The following is an 18,545-nucleotide window of genomic DNA, read 5'->3' as shown; positions in this document are numbered from 1 at the left end:
GAATGTATTCATGTGGGTATGGACTGGTGTCAGCTACGGTGTTCTCCACAGTAAATTAGATAATTGATATAATGGCCAATTAGGTAAGCAAGCAAATGGTTATTGTGGATCATGCAGCAATTGAATCATTCTGTAAACTGGAGACTGACACCCTTTGGTCCACCTGAAACTCATTGGCCTTCCAGTATGACGAGTTGCAAGAAATCTACTGCAGAAAGACGGTAATAAATTAGATATGGAGAAGTCTGTGAATAGCCCAGATGCCTGTCCTGCTGCTTGATACTGTTCTTTGTGCTGTGGTTGTTATGCTGTAATGTTAACATACAAAGCATTTCAGATCAGCAGTGAGCAGGAAAACGGCAGTCGTTAGCGTGGGCCAAAGTAGGACTGTGGGCATCTACTGATCACTGAGCCGCAACATCACGGAGCTAATGTCACAACTGGAGTTAAGGGGCATGCTGCAAAGTCACCATTGATTCGGAGCTTTTTTTCTCCCACTCCGGAGGTGAAAGGGGTATAAAGACATATTGGATTGCGCTTGACTAATTTGTTAATGTTAATTGAAGGCATGTCTCTCCAAAGAACGAGCCTGACCTTGACTTCAGACAGTCCAGTACTCCATATACATCACAGACCTTTTCCAATTGTGTAATATTGCCTTTTAATATGGCATGGTGGATTCCAGAGCAATGGGTAAGAGCACAGATAAGAGAATCATTTGTGTGCATCTACTCTGAAATATACATGAACAGCAGCATCCAGAATACTCACACCTTTACTTCCCGCCAGTTTTTCAGCCACACATTTATCTGTCTGTCCCAATGCCAGTTAACACATGACTCGGATTAATCCTGAGATTGGCACTCACTAAGTCTGTTCTTTTTAAAATTTAACTCCTAACCTCTGATATTCCCTTCGTAGGATCGTTCCCCCCCCTGTGTTGTTGGTCCAAATATGGATCATGGTAACTGAGTTTACTATTTCCCTCTTCCCACGTTCCTCTTCAGTTACCCCAAGATTACCCTTGCACCAGGTCGGTAACATGACTTCCCGGACTCCTGGTACCAACTGCAGAGATATGGGGCTGAATTTTCTCCCCCTCATGGGGGCAGGGATGGAGGTGAGCAGGCGGGGCATAATTTGGCCCCAGTTTGCTGCCATCACGCCAAGGTAGGATTCGGGGAAGAACGGCTGTCCTCTTTCTTGTGGTGAATAGCCAGTTTGGGTGAGTAAAAAGCCAGTTATCAGTGGCATTGGGAACATGCCAGCTCCGTGGCAGCCTCTTGGCAGCAGACCAGGGTGCCAGCACTCCAGGCACACTTTGAAATCTACCTGGCAACAGCTGTGGCCATTTTTTTAATACAGATGTTTTAGAGGTGCTGAGAGGTTGCCTCAAGATGAGCTACTCTACTATCTTCTCCACCTGCAATGGTAAGATTAATCTCCTAATGTGCTGGAGGGCATCTTATTGATACCCCCACCTTTTGAGGGTCTGCCCATTGTTCTTAATTGGATGATCAACGTTCCCTCTAGCCAGTAATTGCCAATTCAGGCAAAATTATTACCGGGTCATTGCTTCAGGTGCAGTGTGGACTGGGAATTCATATTTGACCCCACTCAAAATCCTGCCCATGTTATCTATCCCCCAATTGGAGTCATACCTAGCGCAAAGGAAGATGGTTTGTGTTATTGGAGGCAACTAATCTCAATCCCGTGAAGCTGCATGCGTTCCCCAGAGCAGTGTATCTGAGGCCCAACCATGTTCAGCTGCCTCACCAATGACCTTCCCTCCATCATAAGGTCAGAAGGGGTGAAGTGCAATTATCAGTGAACAATGTTCAGTACCATTCGCAACTCCTCGGGTACTGAAGCAGTCCGTGTCCATATGCAGCAAGACCTGGGTAACTTTCAGGCTTGGGCTGATAAGTGGCAAGTAACATTTGTGCCATCTGGGTTGGGCCCTCTGCTCACCTAGAAAGCCACACATCTAAATTTGCTAAGGGCACAAAGGCAGCATTGTGGATGTTAACTGTACAGTATCATTTATACAATCTAATTTGGTCTTTGTTTCACATACCTATTTCATCATTATTATCTGAACCAAAGGTATTCCCCGATGCTTTCTTCGCTTGCTTACTCGAGTTTATTTCCCATTCCTAGATTAGACAGTGGGTTTCTTAAGTACGGTGTCAGGAACGTGTCCTGAATAAACTCTAAAAGAAACATTCCCTCTTCCCCTTTCCAGATACCCTCTTGCCAGTCTATTTTGGAGTACCTGAAATCTCCTATGATTATCATTTTCTTTTTACTCATTTCATAAATTGTTTTTACATATCTCTTCCTCCATTGGCACTATTACGTTCCCGCACCAGACCCCACAGTGACTAGAATACTAGACCAAAACCCCAATATTTAGTTTATTTTGTAAGACTGTGCGGGAAGAATACATTGCACCAGGAGTGATTGGACAAAGAAATAGGGATTTTGTATTTTAAAACAAAAATTTATTATTAACACAATATTAAAGTATTTAACATCTCACCCGAAAATAGCTTATAATTACTCCTTAAACAATACTACTTAAGACAGTAAATACAATGCCCTTAATTACTATCTCTCTTCCCGATTAAACAACAAGAAAGAAAAAAACATACAACTCTTAATCTATTCTACATCCCAATGGCACAGAGTAATTCTTGCTTTCCGGAACAGATTTAACTCCTGTTAGAACGCCTGTAGACTCTGGCTGGATGTCTTTAAAAAGCTTTTTCAACTGGCTGGCTTCAGCCTTGCTTTGTCCTCAGACAAGTCCGGACTGCTTTAAATACTATTTATCTTTTTTTTAACTATCCCGCAGTGAGAGCAAAAGACCTTACTTATGGACTCATTGTTAGCTAAATCAGAACTCAACTCAAAGGCTTTCTCAAAATTTCTGAATACCGTAGCTCCACCAGCAATGACATAATTTCCCAAGCTGAAAACAAAAAACTCCCCAGGCTGAAAACCCATTAACTCCCCTTTGTCATACAACAGTATATCAGCCTCGGCTTTTACGATGGTCAATATTTCACCTATGGCTCCTAAAAGCTTTCTAGTTTTGCAAAACAAGATTATTTTAAAGCATAACTACTGTAGTCAATACTCTCTAACCCAGGCTTTTAACCCTTAACTTTCCAAATGTTTATAATCCAATATATCTAAAATTCTGCATTTGTCACAGCACTAACGATGAAGTCACTTTTCTGCTTGAAAAGAAAAGTGTGTTCTCAGAACCTTAAATATGTTATAAAACTTATTTTTTTGCTTACAGTTTTCAGGAGTTATTGTTAGGAGACCGGACCAGACCCCAACTTTTGTTAGGATATTGGATGAGAACCCCCAAACAATTTGCAATTTGCAAAACTGTGAGGAAAGGATACTTCACCCCCGGGCTCTGCCCAATAGGTATCAGTTATGTTAAAACAAACTTTAATTTAAACACAGAATTAACCACATTAACATCAAAGAAATAGCTTTACAACTAGCAGTTAACAGTTCTTAAATAAAAGGAAAAACAACTTACGATCTACGCATGCCACTGTTTACGAATTAAGTAACCCAATACAGTTCAAGTGCCAGTTCTATAAATGAAGTTAACAATCAAGGTTACTTGCTTATCGGAGAGAGACTCTTTCAGGAACAACCTAAATACCAACACTACCCAGAGGGTTTTAGCCAATCAATTGTTTAGCTACTTTCTCAAATGAGATTTAAAACAAAAGGCTTCCACATCTTTATCGTCAAACCTTGGCAGTGCTTGAATATATTTAAACATATCCCCACTATGCTTTTGGCTAGTTGAGGGGGATAACTCCACCCTCTAGACTTTTCTCAATTTACCTCTGAATTTAACTGTAACCTTTCAAGTTGATCTTTTTGTAATTCCATTTTCTGATGGGCAAATTATCTTTTTTTTCTTTTGCTTCTGTCATTGCCTCTCTCTCTCTCTCTCCTTTTTTCCCTCTTTCTTTCTGCCATTGCCACTCTCTAACTTTTCCTTTTAATTCCAATTTGGGCAGCATGGTAGCATAGTGGTAAGCACAATTGCTTCACAGCTCCAGTGTCCCAGGTTCGATTTCCGGCTTGGGTCACTGTCAGTGCGGAGTCTGCACGTTCTCCCCGTGTCTGCGTGGGTTTCCTCCCACAGTCCAAAGATGTGCAGGTTAGGTGGATTGCTCATGCTAAATTGCCCTTGATGTCCAAAATTGCCCTCAGTTGTTCAGTGGGGTTTTTGTGTTATGGGGATAGGGGTGGGGGGGTGGGCTTGGTAGGGTGCTCTTTCCAAGAGCTGGTGCAGACTCAGTAGGCCAAATGGCCTCCTTCTGCACTGTAAATTCTATGAAATTTCTGTGAAATTTCTAAGCTGCCTCATTTCTTATCATGTTGCAACTGTTTCATTTAGAACATAGAACATACAGTGCAGAAGGAGGCCATTCGGCCCATCGAGTCTGCACCGACCCACTTAAGCCCTCACTTCCACCCTAAGCCCGTAACCCAATAACCCCACCAAACGTTTTTGAAGGGCAATTTATCATGGCCAATCCACCTAACCTGCACATCTTTGGACTGTGGGAGGAGATGGAGCACCCAGAGGAAACCCATGTAGACACGGGGAGAACGTGCAGACTCCGCACAGACAGTGACTCAGCAGGGAATCGAACCTGGGGCCCTGGCGCTGTGAAGCCACCGTGCTATCCACTTGTGCTACCGTGCTGCCCAATTCAATTTGTCATTGAATTTTAGCTAATTCCAATTATTCAAACTGTGTCTCTGATAAATTCACATGCTGAGGTATCGCTTGAATTATCTCCACCTTCCTCACCCCTTCAGGTAAAGCCAACTGCAGCTTGTCCACCAAATCGAAAAGCTTTGTTTTAACCACCCTTTGTAGTCCACCCAGAGTGACCTCTTCCACACCCAGGAAACTCTTGAAGGAGCTATTTCACCTGTCACTCCCTATTTAAACTGACAAGAGTGTCAATACCTGGAACAAAGTACCAGCCCTTCACACTGGCTGTCTTTAAATTTGATAATCCCAAGCCAAACAAGGAATTATACCTTTTAAACCCAATAAGGAGCTCCCAATTATTGAGAGGAAACTGGACGAGAAACCCCAAACAGTTTTCAATTGGTAAAACTGTGAGGAAAGGATACTTCACCCCAGGAATGATAACTCTGACCAATAGATGTCTTTTATATTAAAACAAACTTTAATTTAAACACAGAATTAACATTAACATAATAAAAATTGCTTTACAATTAACAGTTCTTAAATAAAAGGAAAATTTTAACTTACTATCTACATGTGCCACTATATTTCAATTAAGCAGACCTATACAGTTCAAATGCTACTTTTAAATAAAGTTAACAATCAGGGTTACTTGCTTATCTATGCTGACCCTTTCAGGAACAACCTGAAAATCCTTCTGTCTCGTCAGATTAGAATCCTATGGGGTGGCACAGTGGTGCAATGGTTAGCACTGCTGCCTCACGGCGCAGAGGACCAGGGTACGATACCGGCTCCAGGTCACTGTCCGTGTGGAGTTTGCACATTCTCCCTGTGTCTGCATGGGTCTCCTCTCCACAGCCCGAAGATGTGCAGGGTAGGTGGATTGGCCATGCTAAAATTGCTCCTCAATTGGAATTTTTGTTCAAAAATCTAAAAGGAAATTAGAATCCTATGGCAAACCGCTGTTCAATTTAAAATCTTTTGAGCAGACTGCAAAACTACAGACAGACCTGGCTGCTCCCATTAATTACATCATCTGTATCCCACTAAGTTGTCTCTTAACCTGCTTAGATAGGAGTAATCACCACTTCCTCGTAAATTACCTACACCCGAGGACATTTCCAGCGATCAAAACAAGATCCCATTAACCATCTATATGTAAACAAGTAAATGCTTAGAAACACTGATTATCTCCCCTTTTACGGATTTATTACAGCTTTAGTAGACAAACTGCCTGTATGTATTTTAAACCAGCGATTTTAATAATGTTATTGCCACAAATATGAAATATAATATCTAACAATTTCTACATTCATCACACTATTGAAACTACTCCGACCCACAATAACAAATGGTGGCAAGAGGTAAAAAGATGCTGAGAACATCGGGAATCACTCGCTGGTGGGAGGATGTGGGGACAATCACGGCGGGACATCCAGCCGAAGCATGATGAGTTTTGGACCACTGGTGAGAGTTTGCACTCCCGATGTCACTCCCGCCTGATGCAAACGGGAGCGCAAAGTCCCAGCCTATATTTCTGCCGAGACTTTGAACCACTGAAATGCTCAGAATGACTAGGCGGCTGAAGCATGGGTTTCCAGGAGCAGAGAACGTTTTGTCTGAGCAGAGAACGTTTTGTCTGAACAGAGACTCGTGGCTCCCACTGTTCTCCTTTTGTAAACTGCTCTGTGTTCTGTTGCAACAGAGTTGGGGCTGGCATTTCGCTGCCGAACTATGGGGTGGATCTCAGCAACTTCATCTGATATCAGTGTCTCCATACTTCAGCTCAATTATGTTATCGTAACCCCAATGTGTTATGCCACGCTCCGGTATCCATAAGACGTAGGAGCAGAGGTAGGCCATTCGGCCCATCGAATTTGCTCCGCCATTCAATGAGATCATGACTGATGTAATATGATAATCCTCAACTCCACACTTTGCTGCCTTATCCCCATAATTCTTGATTCCCTTACTGATTAAAAATCTGTCCATTACATTTATTCGAAAACATTCTTTGTCGTGTTGTGCCTGGGATGGATGAGATGCCATATTCTAAGTATGACCCCTATATTATTGTGTTGCTGGGCTGAGTACTTTTCAATAACTCCCGAAGAATGCCAGCTGCAAGCACTCCGCACACGAGCTTCTTTCCTTCCATGCTGCTTTCTCCTAGTCTTTCATTGATTGCACGACTGTGTCACTTAATTCTGTGACATCACTTTTAGCCCTTTATGGGACTTAGTCTCACATACTCCCTTTTAAAAAAAAATAAAAAAATTTTAGTCAGGCATTTTCATAAAAACAAACCGAGGCAGAAGCAAAATTATACATTATAAATAACCAACGCCCACTTCCACCCCCTCCCCCACCCTCCCCTTTTGCTGACACCTCAATCCTCCTTAAAGAAGTCAAAGAACGGCTTCCGCCTCGGAGCAAACCCATTAACCGACCCCCCCTCAGGACGAACTTGACCTTCTCCAGCCTCAGGAATTCTGCCAGTTCGCTCACCCACAGCCCTGCATTCGGTGGCTCTGAGACCCTCCATCGAAGCAATATTCGTCTCCAGGTAATCAGGAAGGCAAAGGCCAAGACATTGGCCTACCCCGCCCCCCCCCCCCCCCAAAATGTCCGAGGTCTTCCGACACCCCAAATATCGCTGTCTCGAGTCAAGGCCACCTTCACCCCCAACACCTCGGACATTGCATCCACAAACCCCTGCAGCTTTGGATATGCCCAAAACATGTGGACGTGATTTGCAGGCCTTCCTGTACACCGCCCGCACCTGTCCTCCAACCCTTCGAGAAACCTACTCATCCACGCAACCATCATCTGTGCCCTGTGAATTACTTTAAATTAAATGAGGCTTAGCCTCGCCCATGTCAAGGACGCAGTCACCCCCTGCAGGGCCTCAGCCCACATCTCAGCCTCCACCTCCCCTCCCTGCTCCTCCCATTTATGATTTATATCCCCCACCGGGGCCCACTCCCAGTCCATCAGCTCCTTGTAGACCTCGGGACATCTTCCCCATCCCATCTCCCCCTTCGACAGTACCTTGTCTTGCAACCCCCAAGGGCGGTAACCTCTCTCTTCACAAAATCCCAAAATGCAGATAGCTGAAACCGTTCCCCTGGGTAATGCATACACTTCCTCCAGATCCTCCAATTTCACAATTTCCTCCAAATCGCTCAATCCCTGCCTGCTGCCACCCCCGAAACTTTGCATCTAACCCACACGGTGCATCTAACCCACACGGTGCAAACCTATGATTGTCACAGATTGGTATCCACACCGAGGCACCCTCCAGTCCCAAATGCTGCCTCGCTGCCCCCATATCCTCATGGCCGACACCACCACTGGGCTCACAGAGTACCTGGCTGGCAAGAACAGCAGATGTGATGTTAACAATGCCCTTAAGATCGCTCCCCTACAAAAAGCGGCCCCTGTGCCGGCCTCTCCCCCACTACCCATTTCCCTACCAGGGCGCTGTTCGTTGCCCAGTAGTAGTTCACTATATTCAGCAAAGCCAACCTCCCCCTTCCTCATCCCCACTTCAAAAAAGCCCTTTTTGACCCACAGGATGTTCCCCACCCATACAAACCCAGAGATCAGTTAACCATTTTAAAGAACAACTTTGGAACGAAGATTGGGTGGTTTGGACATATGAGCAGGAAACTTTGCAGCAGCAGCATCTTCACTATCTGCACCCATCCCGCCAACGACAGTGGCAGCAGATCCCACCTCCTTGAAGTCCCCCTTCATCTGCTTCACCACCTGAGTCAAATTTAACTTGTGCAGCTGCACCCAGCCCCGCGTCATCTGACTGTGCACGTATCTAAAACTCGGCCTGACTACCTTAAACGGCAACACCCCCTGGTCTCAATCGGGAACACCTCGCTCGTTCCCATGCTCAACTTGCACTTGGAGAACCAGCCAAAGTCCTCCAAAAATCCCCACAGTACTCCCAATGGTCCGAAAATGGCTCTATAACCAAAGCAAAAAGCAATGAAGAAAACGGGCACCCTGCCTCGTCCTTCGATGCAGGCCGAAATATCCTGAACTCACCTGGTTCGTCCGCACATCTGCGATCAGTGCCTTGTACAGCAACTGGACCCAGTCCACACACCCCTGCCTGAAACCGAACCGCCACAGCACCTCCCACAGATATTCCCACTCCACCCAGTCGAACGCCTTCTCTGCGCCCATCTCCACCTCTTGGCCCTCCGGAGGCATTATAATCACATTAAGCAGCCTTCTCACATTTGCCGACAACTGTTTCCCTTTCACAAGCCCCGTTTGGTCCTCACCTATCGCCCCCGGGACGCAGTCCTCAATTTACAAAGCCAAAACCATCCCCAGCAACTTGGCATTCACATTCAATAGCAATATCGGACGGTACAATCCACACTGCCCCGGATCCTTGTCCTTTTTCAATATCAGAGAGATGGTTGCCTGGGATAGTGTAGGGGGGGTTCCTCCCTCTCCTTAGCATCATTGTATGCCCTCACCAGCAGTAGCCCCAGGTCCCCCCCCAAAACCTTTTCATAAAACTCCACCGGGAACCCATCCGGGCTTAAGGCCTTCCCTGCCTGCATCAACCCCATACTCTGCATCCCCTCTCTGAACCCGATCTCCCAACCAACTCCTCGTTCACCCTGGGAAACTCCAACCCATCCAGGAACCGCTGCATCTCTTCCTTCCCCTCCCCTGGGCCGGAGGCTCCGACTCATAAAATCTCCTGTAAAAAGCCTGAACCATCCCATTCACCCCCACCGGGTCAAACACCACATTTCCCGTCTCGTCCTTTACTCTACCAATCTCCCTCCCCACTTCCTGCTTCCTCGGCTGGTGGGACAGCGTCCTACCCGCCTTCTCACCGTACTCATTTACTGGCCCTCCACAACTGCCCCACCGCCTTCCCCATGGACACCAATCTGAACTCCATCTGGGGCCTCTTGTCTCTTCTTCAGCAGTCCCGCCTCCGGAGCCTCCGAATACCTCCTGTCCACCCTCAGGACCTCTTCCACCAACATTGCCATCTCTGCCCATTCCGTCTCCTCCCTATGTGCCCCAATTGAGATAAACTCCCCTCCCTGAACTACCGTCTTGAGTGCTTCCATGACCTCCCATCGTGCCATTGAGCTCCAAATTCCCCCGGCTGGCTGCCCTACGTGCACACTACCTCATCCGCCAACAATCCCACATCCAGCCTCTACTGCGGGTGCTGCCATCCCCCACCCCACCCCCACCCTGGTCCACTCTCAAATCCACCCAGTGCTGCGTGTGGCCAGAGATCACAATCTCCCAATCGACCAGCCCCGCCAATAATGCCCTGTCCACCACAAAAAAAGTCAATCTGGGAGTACACCCGAAGCAGCATGGAAAAAATATGAAAATTCACTCACCCTCGGCCTCCCAAACCTCGATGGGTCTACACTTCCCATACACTCCGTAAAGCCCTTCAGGTCCTTTGCTACTGCCAACACCTTTCCCAACCCGGGCTCAACCGGCCCAAGCTTGGTTCTAAAACTGTATTAGAACATAGAACATACAGTGCAGAAGGAGGCCATTGGGCCCATCAAGTCTGCACCGACCCACTTAAGCCCTCACTTCTACCTTTTTTGGACACTAAGGGCCATTTAGCATGGCCAATGCACGTCTTTGAACTGTGGGAGGAAACCGGAACACCCGGAAGAAACCCACGCAGACACAGGGAGAACGTGCAGACTCTGCACAGACAGTGACCCAGCGGGGAATCAAACCTGGGACCCTGGCGCTGTGAAGCCACAGTGCTATCCACTTGTGCTACTTGATCCCCTCCAGGATCAACTGGTGCGAGTCCAGATCAGGAATCTTCCCCAGCACCTGCCTCATGGTGAATTCTCGATTTTCTGACCAACAGACCACAATCAGTAAGAATGAACAACAACACCTCCTCCACAATAGTCCTCAACACCGGCGCCCCGCAAGGCTGCGTACTTAGCCCCCTACTCTACTCCCTGTACACACACGACTGCGTGGCAAAACTTGGTTCCAACTCCATCTACAAGTTTGCTGACGATACGACCATAGTGGGCCGGATCTCGAATAACGATGAGTCCGAATACAGGAGGGAGATAGAGAACCTAGTGGAGTGATGTAGCGACAACAATCTCTCCCTCAATGCCAGCAAAACTAAAGAGCTGGTAATTGACTTCAGGAAGCAAAGTACTGTACACACCCCTGTCAGCATCAACGGGGCCGAGGTGGAGATGGTTAGCAGTTTCAAATTCCTAGGGGTGCACATCTCCAAAAATCTGTCCTGGTCCACCCACGTCGACGCTACCACCAAGAAAGCACAACAGCGCCTATACTTCCTCAGGAAACTAAGGAAATTCGGCATGTCCACATTGACTCTTACCAACTTTTACAGATGCACCATAGAAAGCATCCTATCAGGCTACATCACAGCCTGGTATGGCAACTGCTCGGCCCAGGACCGCAAGAAACTTCAGAGAGTCATGAACACCGCCCAGTCCATCACACAAACCTGCCTCCCATCCATTGACTCCATCTACACCTCCCGCTGCCTGGGGAAAGCGGGCAGTATAATCAAAGATCCCTCCCACCCGGCTTACTCACTCTTCCAACTTCTTCCATCGGGCAGGAGATACAGAAGTCTGAAAACACGCACGAACAGACTCAAAAACAGCTTCTTCCCCACTGTCACCAGACTCCTAAATGACCCTCTTATGGACTGATTTCATTAACACTACACCCTGCATGCTTCATCCGATGCCAGTGCTTATGTAGTTACATTGTATATGTTGTGTTGCCCTATTATGTATTTTCTTTTATTCCCTTTTCTTCTCATGTACTTAATGATCTGTTGAGCTGCTCGCAGAGAAATACTTTTCACTGTACCTCGGTACACGTGACAATAAACAAATCAAATCCAATCCAATGAAATCTACATCATCCCAATTTGGGGCGTAAAACGTTTACCAGGACCTCCATTTCCCACTCACCATCACGAACCTCCCTTCCAGATCTGTCACAAAGCTCCCCACCTCGAACGCCACATTTCAACCAGTTACTGCCTATTAAAATCTGTGAGGCTGATTATTATTTCATAAAGTTGTGCCAAATTCTATCATCTTGAACTGGTTCTGAAGAAAAATTTAGGAAAATATATAAAACAGCCTTTATTGCTCACTTCTCATTCTCTATCCAAAAGCAGCTCATTGGCGATTGTTCATCAAAGCATGGTAAAAGGCCATGTTTTTTTTAACTTAAGGGATTGAACTGGGGCAATGTTGTCTTATCCACATGCTAGCCATCTGGCCAACTCAACTTCCTCTAAAGCTCCCGCCACCGTCCAGTCCTTGACTTTCTCTAGTTTCTCCCTATTTCAGTCGTTCCCACTCCCAAGTTCATCTTGTCCATGAGACCCACTTCCTGCTCACTCGATCCTCTATTTACACCAAATTGCTAATCACCCAACTTCTCCCTCCTAGGTCCCATGTTGACTGATGGTGATACGGGTTCTATCACCTTGGGTACGTTCCCCCTCGCCTTCAAATTTACCATTATCACCCCTCGGCTCAAATAAAACCTTCTTGTAAGCCACCTCCACATCTCCAACCTCCCTTGTACTCTCCACCCCTAGCTTCCAAATCTGTGGCCGCCTTTCCCAGAATTCCATATTTCAATCTCTCCAATCAGGCCCTAACACTGTACTGAACGCCCTTGTCAAAGTCATGTCATGTGGAACTGATATGAGAACATTGCACGTCCTTAAAACCTGTACATCCTCTTTAAAAGGGACACTGTTGATCTTCAAGGTGGCTGCCATAGGTCACCTGATTTTGCAACTTCAATTTTTCAAGCTTCCAGAAGACGTGCAAGCAGATATACCCAGGGATGAAAATACTTTTGAAATTCCATGAACCTCCAAACAGATGATGGCTTTGTCTGAAGGTGTGAAAAACTTTGGCCTTTTTGAACACTGCAGATGATGAGAAGACTTTGGGATTACCACATGCCTTATTTGGAAAATGACTTGACATTTTGTCTGGATCACATGATACAGTGAACAATTTTGCTCTCTGCTACAGATAAAGCAGGAAAATTCAAACTGTAGTTTGAGATCCATCTTGAAGAAGAGAAACATCCAGAAACAGCTAATGTTTTGCTGTAAGTAACTGGGCATTTAAAAGTGTTACGCCTACACAAACCAAAACAAACTGCAGGATTCTCCGGCCATGTTCGCCCGGATTCTTCCATTGTTGGCGTCTCACCCGTGGCATTCTTGCGGCAGGTGGGGCGGAAGAATCCAGCACAAAGAATATTCTCTCTTACCTATAAGCCTGATTCCACCAGCTAAGCTCACCTGTTAAAGCAACAGTCGGAAGCCATGATAGCTACAGAGACAACTCTATAATAATAATCTTTATTGTCACAAGTAGGCTTACATTAACACTGCAATGAAGTTACTGTGAAAAGCCCCTAACCTCAAGACCTTCACTTTATACAACTAAAACATGTCATCTTTAACTAAACAGGTTTGCACCGAATATGGACAAAACTTATTTCATATTTATAAGTATACATTTTGTATCTTCATTTGTAACTAATCATTTGTACACTTATGTGTTTGTCCTTGGGTAATATCCAGAGCAATAATGTGAAATAAACTCACATTGTCCTGCTTAAGTAAAAGCTTTGCTGCCGAGTTGCTTTTAAATTGAATTACTCACCAGGCGTGTTCATGGTCAAGTGCTTAAGTTTGCATGATGTGTGAATGACATTCTATGACCATTGTCAATCTCAATTTGGTATCTCTGTGGCCCTTGACTTGGTTGACCACGCCATCCTCCTTCTCCAATGTCTCTCCTCCGATGGCCGCATCGGTGGGATTGCACTTGTGGTTCTACTCTTGTTCAACCATAACATAAGAATGACTTGCAATGGCTTCTCTTCCCACTTGCCCATTGTCAACACTTGAGTTTCTTGCAGGGATCTATCTTTGACCTCATATTTTCACCTATATGCTACTGCTCAGCAATGTCATGTGAAAACACAGCTTTAGGGTTCCATGTGTGCACTGACGATACCCAGCTCTGCCTCACCCCCACCCCTCTCAACCCCTCCACTGTCTTTAAATTGTCCGATCGCTTGCCCAATAGTCAGCGCTGGATGAGCAGAAATGTTCTCCCAACTAAATATTGGGGAAGACTGAAATGGCACATTGAAAATATTGCCTGTCTGCTACATAGTTAATGGTGAAATGCAACAGATTTGTAAATGTGGTTAAATAAAGTTGGGCAAACTGCCCCCAAAAAATATTCGCGTCAAATGACTTATTCTGCAATTGGAAGCAGAAATGGCATGACAGATAGCTCACCCTGAAGCAGCAAGCTCACATCTATAACCGTGTGGGAAAAGATCCCAGGGTACCCTGAGCATGATCAAATAAAATGTAATCACAAGCCGGATAAGAAAATGTTAGGATAGAAGACCAAAAGCCTGGTCAAACGGGGTGTTACGGAATATGTTGCAGGAGATAGCAACGGACTTGTTTAGGGATGCAAGGTTTAGGATTTTGAGCTATAAAACCTTTTTGTAATTAAAACAAACTCCAAGATTCAAATTTTTAATTTCTAACTCTAGGGCCCTCAATGGTACTTGTCCTATAAGGTACGAATAATCTGTATTTATGAAGCAAGATTTTGCATATACTTAACAAGAAACAGTAACGGCAACTTTGAGGTTTCTCATCTCTCAAGATCCCAGGAGCTTTTGGTGTTGTCAGCGCAACTGATGTCTCTCTTTTTGGGGCTGGTTTTTCCGGCCCTTCTTACCGGTGGGATTTTCCAGTCCTGCCGATGGCGATCCCCATGTGGCGGGTTATGGCAGTGTGGCTGATGAGTGGCACAAAAAAGCATTGATGCTGGCTGGACCAGAAGATCCTGCTGCCAGCCAGTGGCAAGCCACCTGCACTGTCAGAAATCATGCCATGGTGGGGTGGTGGAAAATCTCATCCCCTGTCTTTGAAGTGATGTTGAATTAAGAGTCATACTCCAGAAACCATGGTATCACTGTGCTAATAAGGATTACGATTTCTCAACTCCCTCAGTCTCCCCCTCCACTTTCCTATTTTTGAGATTTTCCCAATTAACTCATCCTATTGGCTAAAGGATGCCAATTATCTTGTGTCTCCCCACCTTTGCAACAACCCCTGCTTTGAGTCGTAGACTCCAGAAGTTTACATTCCATCACAGAGAAATGCACATTTCCTTCCAAATACCGGGAACCCATAAATAAAGCCCCATTCTCCCGTCAACACATCTTAACCCAAGCACACTAAAGCTGCTTAAAATCAACAGTTAAAACTGCTTCCTATCATAATATTATCAGTGAATAAAGTTTTCCTGTCTGGTACAGATCAATCAAAGCAATGCATGGTTTATTTAAACATAGTATCAGGTTAATTTTAGATATTCCTTGAAATGGATTTAAAAGCAAATATATAATTTTATTGTCGCCATCAAGACAGCTCCAGCTCGAAACTCAATGGTGCGCCATCATAAAACAATAGAACAAGTTTGTTTCTTCAAAAATAACTGCTTTCTTGTTGCCCAGCTATCTTGGCTATTAATTCCATCTGACCAACAGAAATTCCATCTGACCATGTTAAAAGTGGCTAACTTAAACAGTTCACAAACGTTAGTTCGCCCTCTACAAAACCCCTTAAACTATTATCAAAAAGGGAGTAATTCCAGAACCTTTGGCCTCTGCAGCTGAAGGCACAGCTGGCAACGGTGGGACAGTTAAAATCAATGATGCACAAGAGGCCAGGATTGGGTACAGTAAAATTGATTGGGTTGGTTGTGGAGCTAGAGGAGGTTTTGCAGGTTTTTTTTTTTTTGAAGTGATAATTTTAAAATAGAACTACTGTCCGATGGATGGAGTAAATGTAGATCAGCGAGCAAAAGTGGAATCTGAAGATGCCAATACTACTTCCTAATTGTCGTGTATCAGGTAGCTTCTAGCCAAGGGACTTTCATAACCCCACAACAGCAGCACCATTAACATCCCATGCCAGTGCACCGGATACAGTAGCCAGAGGCTATGCCAGCTGCTGCTTCCTGTAACTTGGCAACTCCCTCGAGTCCCAAGGCTACTGCCTCTCGGTACCCTCAGTCGCAGAAGCAGCAAGCAAGCGAGTGAGACGAGGTCAAACTAAAGTAAGAAACAATTAAGGGAAATGGAACTGAAAGTGGGAAGAGGGGAGGATACACATAAAGGGCAGGAGAAACAGACCTAAAAGTAAGAGTGACTGAGCGAGAGAAAAATTGACTTGGGGTGCTATTTAAGGTGGATTAGTCACGGAACTTTGGCATTGATGTAAAGCTGTTGTTAGCTCAGACTAAAGTTGCAGTAATGTTTGGAGGCAAATCACTGGTTGCACCCAGGGGACCCTACTCACTGCCCCAAATGGTCAACACTCCTGATAAAATGTTTAATTGGTTAGGGTCAGTTGTCCCATGAGTAGTTTGATGGACAGACGTTCCTTCTCTGGGAGTATATATCAGAAAAGATTGGCTAACTTAGTAATTCACCTGGCACTTTCTGAAATCAATTTGGTTCTAATCGAGCGGAAACTAATAGACCGGTCCAGTTAGATTTTGTGAGCAGGGCACAACTCTTGGGCAGGGCCTTGCATTTGCTAGAAATAGCAAACAAGCGCATGTTATTAGCTGCACTGCAGGAGCTCGGCTAGGAAAGTGGTCCATCTGCGACGTAGCTTTCAAATATTTCAGCCACATCTAATGATCAGTTACTCCAACAATTTAATCCTAACTCTGTATTCAATCATCTGCTTTCAGATTTATGGAAGGACTTATTCCCATGGATGTGTGCCATTATCCTAAAGGATTTAAATCAAAACCTGGAAACCATGTGGATAATTACCTGGATTATTGGTACTTTTTTTAAAACTCTGGTTCATCGTTAAACCATTTAGGTTCTGTTTGCTGTTTACATTGTATTAAACAGAAATGTTCTCAAATACGTTACTCTCCCGTTGCTTGAAAGCACCAACTCACACTGGGTATAGCTCACTGGGTCCCAACAATTCTTCACTTAATTGATCCCTGCAGTGTTCAATTGTTTCATGTTTTATTATATCTTTCTGTGGACTATTCTGCTCTCTGTGCTGTTAGCCAAGCTTGGATGTGGTGAATGAGAGAATGAAACTAAATTGAAAGCCAGAAACATGAAAGCAAAAGTTTTAGAAGGTCCTGCACACACACAAGCTGGTGTATCATCTCTGCAGATCTCCAAGGTGTGGATGATGGCGAAAATTTACCAGCTTCAGAATCTTTCTTTCCTTTGCTGGGAGATCTACCCATCATGGAGATTGATACATTTCAGGGCAAAAGTCCGACTTGCTCACTACAGGGATGGACAGTCCAGATGTATCAGCTACTTGCAAGAAGTCATATTTGTGTCTTGAAGCAGAAGGCTAGCGAACATTCGAGCAGATCACAGTTGACATGTCTATGTTTTATACGGTAAGTACTCTTGAAAAATACATTGGGCCAAAGAAAAGTATGATGATTGATCGATATATATCCTGCTAGAGAGCTCATCAAGGTCTGGTATCTTCAAATACATGCGCAAATTGTAGAGGCATCCACCCATTCACTACAACATGTCCAGCTTGAGGGAAAAAGTATAACTCGTGCTTCAATTGGAATCACTTTACAAAGCAGAGGATTTCATTGATTTAATATCTGTAGGAGTCTTCCCAAGAGAGAAATCCATTAAGGGTACACCATCACAAAAAGTAAAGAGCTAGGTCATTTTCATCCCCGTGCTGCACCTCATCAGTGTTGTGTGAGTATTTACATTGAGCGACAAAGTCTACCATCATTATGTTAGACAGGTTTTGCTCATTCCTACGGCAGACGCTCTTCGAGTTTATGGCTTGATCATTCAGGTTTTGGAAGTGCTCATGGTTCCATTGTGCCACACAAACGTTCCCATTTTACATGGCCAAAAGTCCCTTATGGGATAAACCCTTTTCAATAAACAGCAGCAAAGACAGCGGTGAAAGGATCGCCCAAAGGGACTGAATTAACCTGAGAGACACTGCATCGCTCTGAATACGGGAACCAAAACTTCGAAAGGAAGGAACAAGGGCAGCGGCACACAGGAGAGGGTGAGGAGGATAACAAGAGGGGAAACCATATAGCAGGCGAAGGGTAGGCTCAGAATCGACCGCAGGTGGGGTCCACCACACTAGTGGGAAAGCTAGCGCCAGGAGGTATGAGTGAGGGTGGGCTGTGGTGCATCTCCTACAGAGGAAGAGGCCTGGGGGGGGGGGGTGGTAAATAGTACAAGTGGGGGGACAGCTAGGGAGGTTAATGGGGGAAGGAGAGTAGCGCGGAGGGACAATAATAGGAGGAGGGGAGAAGACAGGGAAAGGATCATAGGTGAAGCATAGGGACAAGGATGGTAATGGTTCTCAGCTGGCTACAACAGGCCATACGTGGCCCCTTGGAACACAATGGCACCACAAGCAGCCACTTTGGAGAGTCCCTGAAGAAAGGGAAACCCCGGAGTGCAGGGGCTCACCCACATTGTGCACACATAGTTGGCGGACATGTTGGATGGCCCTTGGACAAAGGGAAACCCCAGAGCGCAGAGGCCCGGCCTCACGGTGAGTACGGTGGCCATGGCCACTTTGGATGGCCCCCTAACAAAACGAAACCCCAGAGTGCAGAGGCGCATC

The 18,545-nt window shown here is 45.3% G+C and overlaps 1 protein-coding gene across 5 annotated transcripts in view; it reads left to right on the top strand.

Moving 5' to 3' along the window:
* Nucleotides 1-18,545, top strand: part of LOC140392788 (N-acetyllactosaminide alpha-1,3-galactosyltransferase-like) — an 85,303-nt gene that overhangs the window by 44,972 nt on the left and 21,786 nt on the right. For all 5 annotated transcript variants that reach the window (XM_072478422.1, XM_072478421.1, XM_072478425.1 and 2 more), the window contains one exon: nucleotides 16,636-16,731. In XM_072478422.1, the coding sequence (XP_072334523.1) occupies nucleotides 16,636-16,731 (96 nt within the window). The remainder of the gene's footprint in view (nucleotides 1-16,635; nucleotides 16,732-18,545) is intronic.

Source organism: Scyliorhinus torazame, chromosome 16 (genome assembly GCF_047496885.1).
Source record: "Scyliorhinus torazame isolate Kashiwa2021f chromosome 16, sScyTor2.1, whole genome shotgun sequence".
Taxonomy (NCBI): Eukaryota; Metazoa; Chordata; class Chondrichthyes; order Carcharhiniformes; family Scyliorhinidae; genus Scyliorhinus; species Scyliorhinus torazame.
Note: the sequence above shows the minus strand (reverse complement) of the source record. Positions and strands in the feature narration are given on the sequence as shown.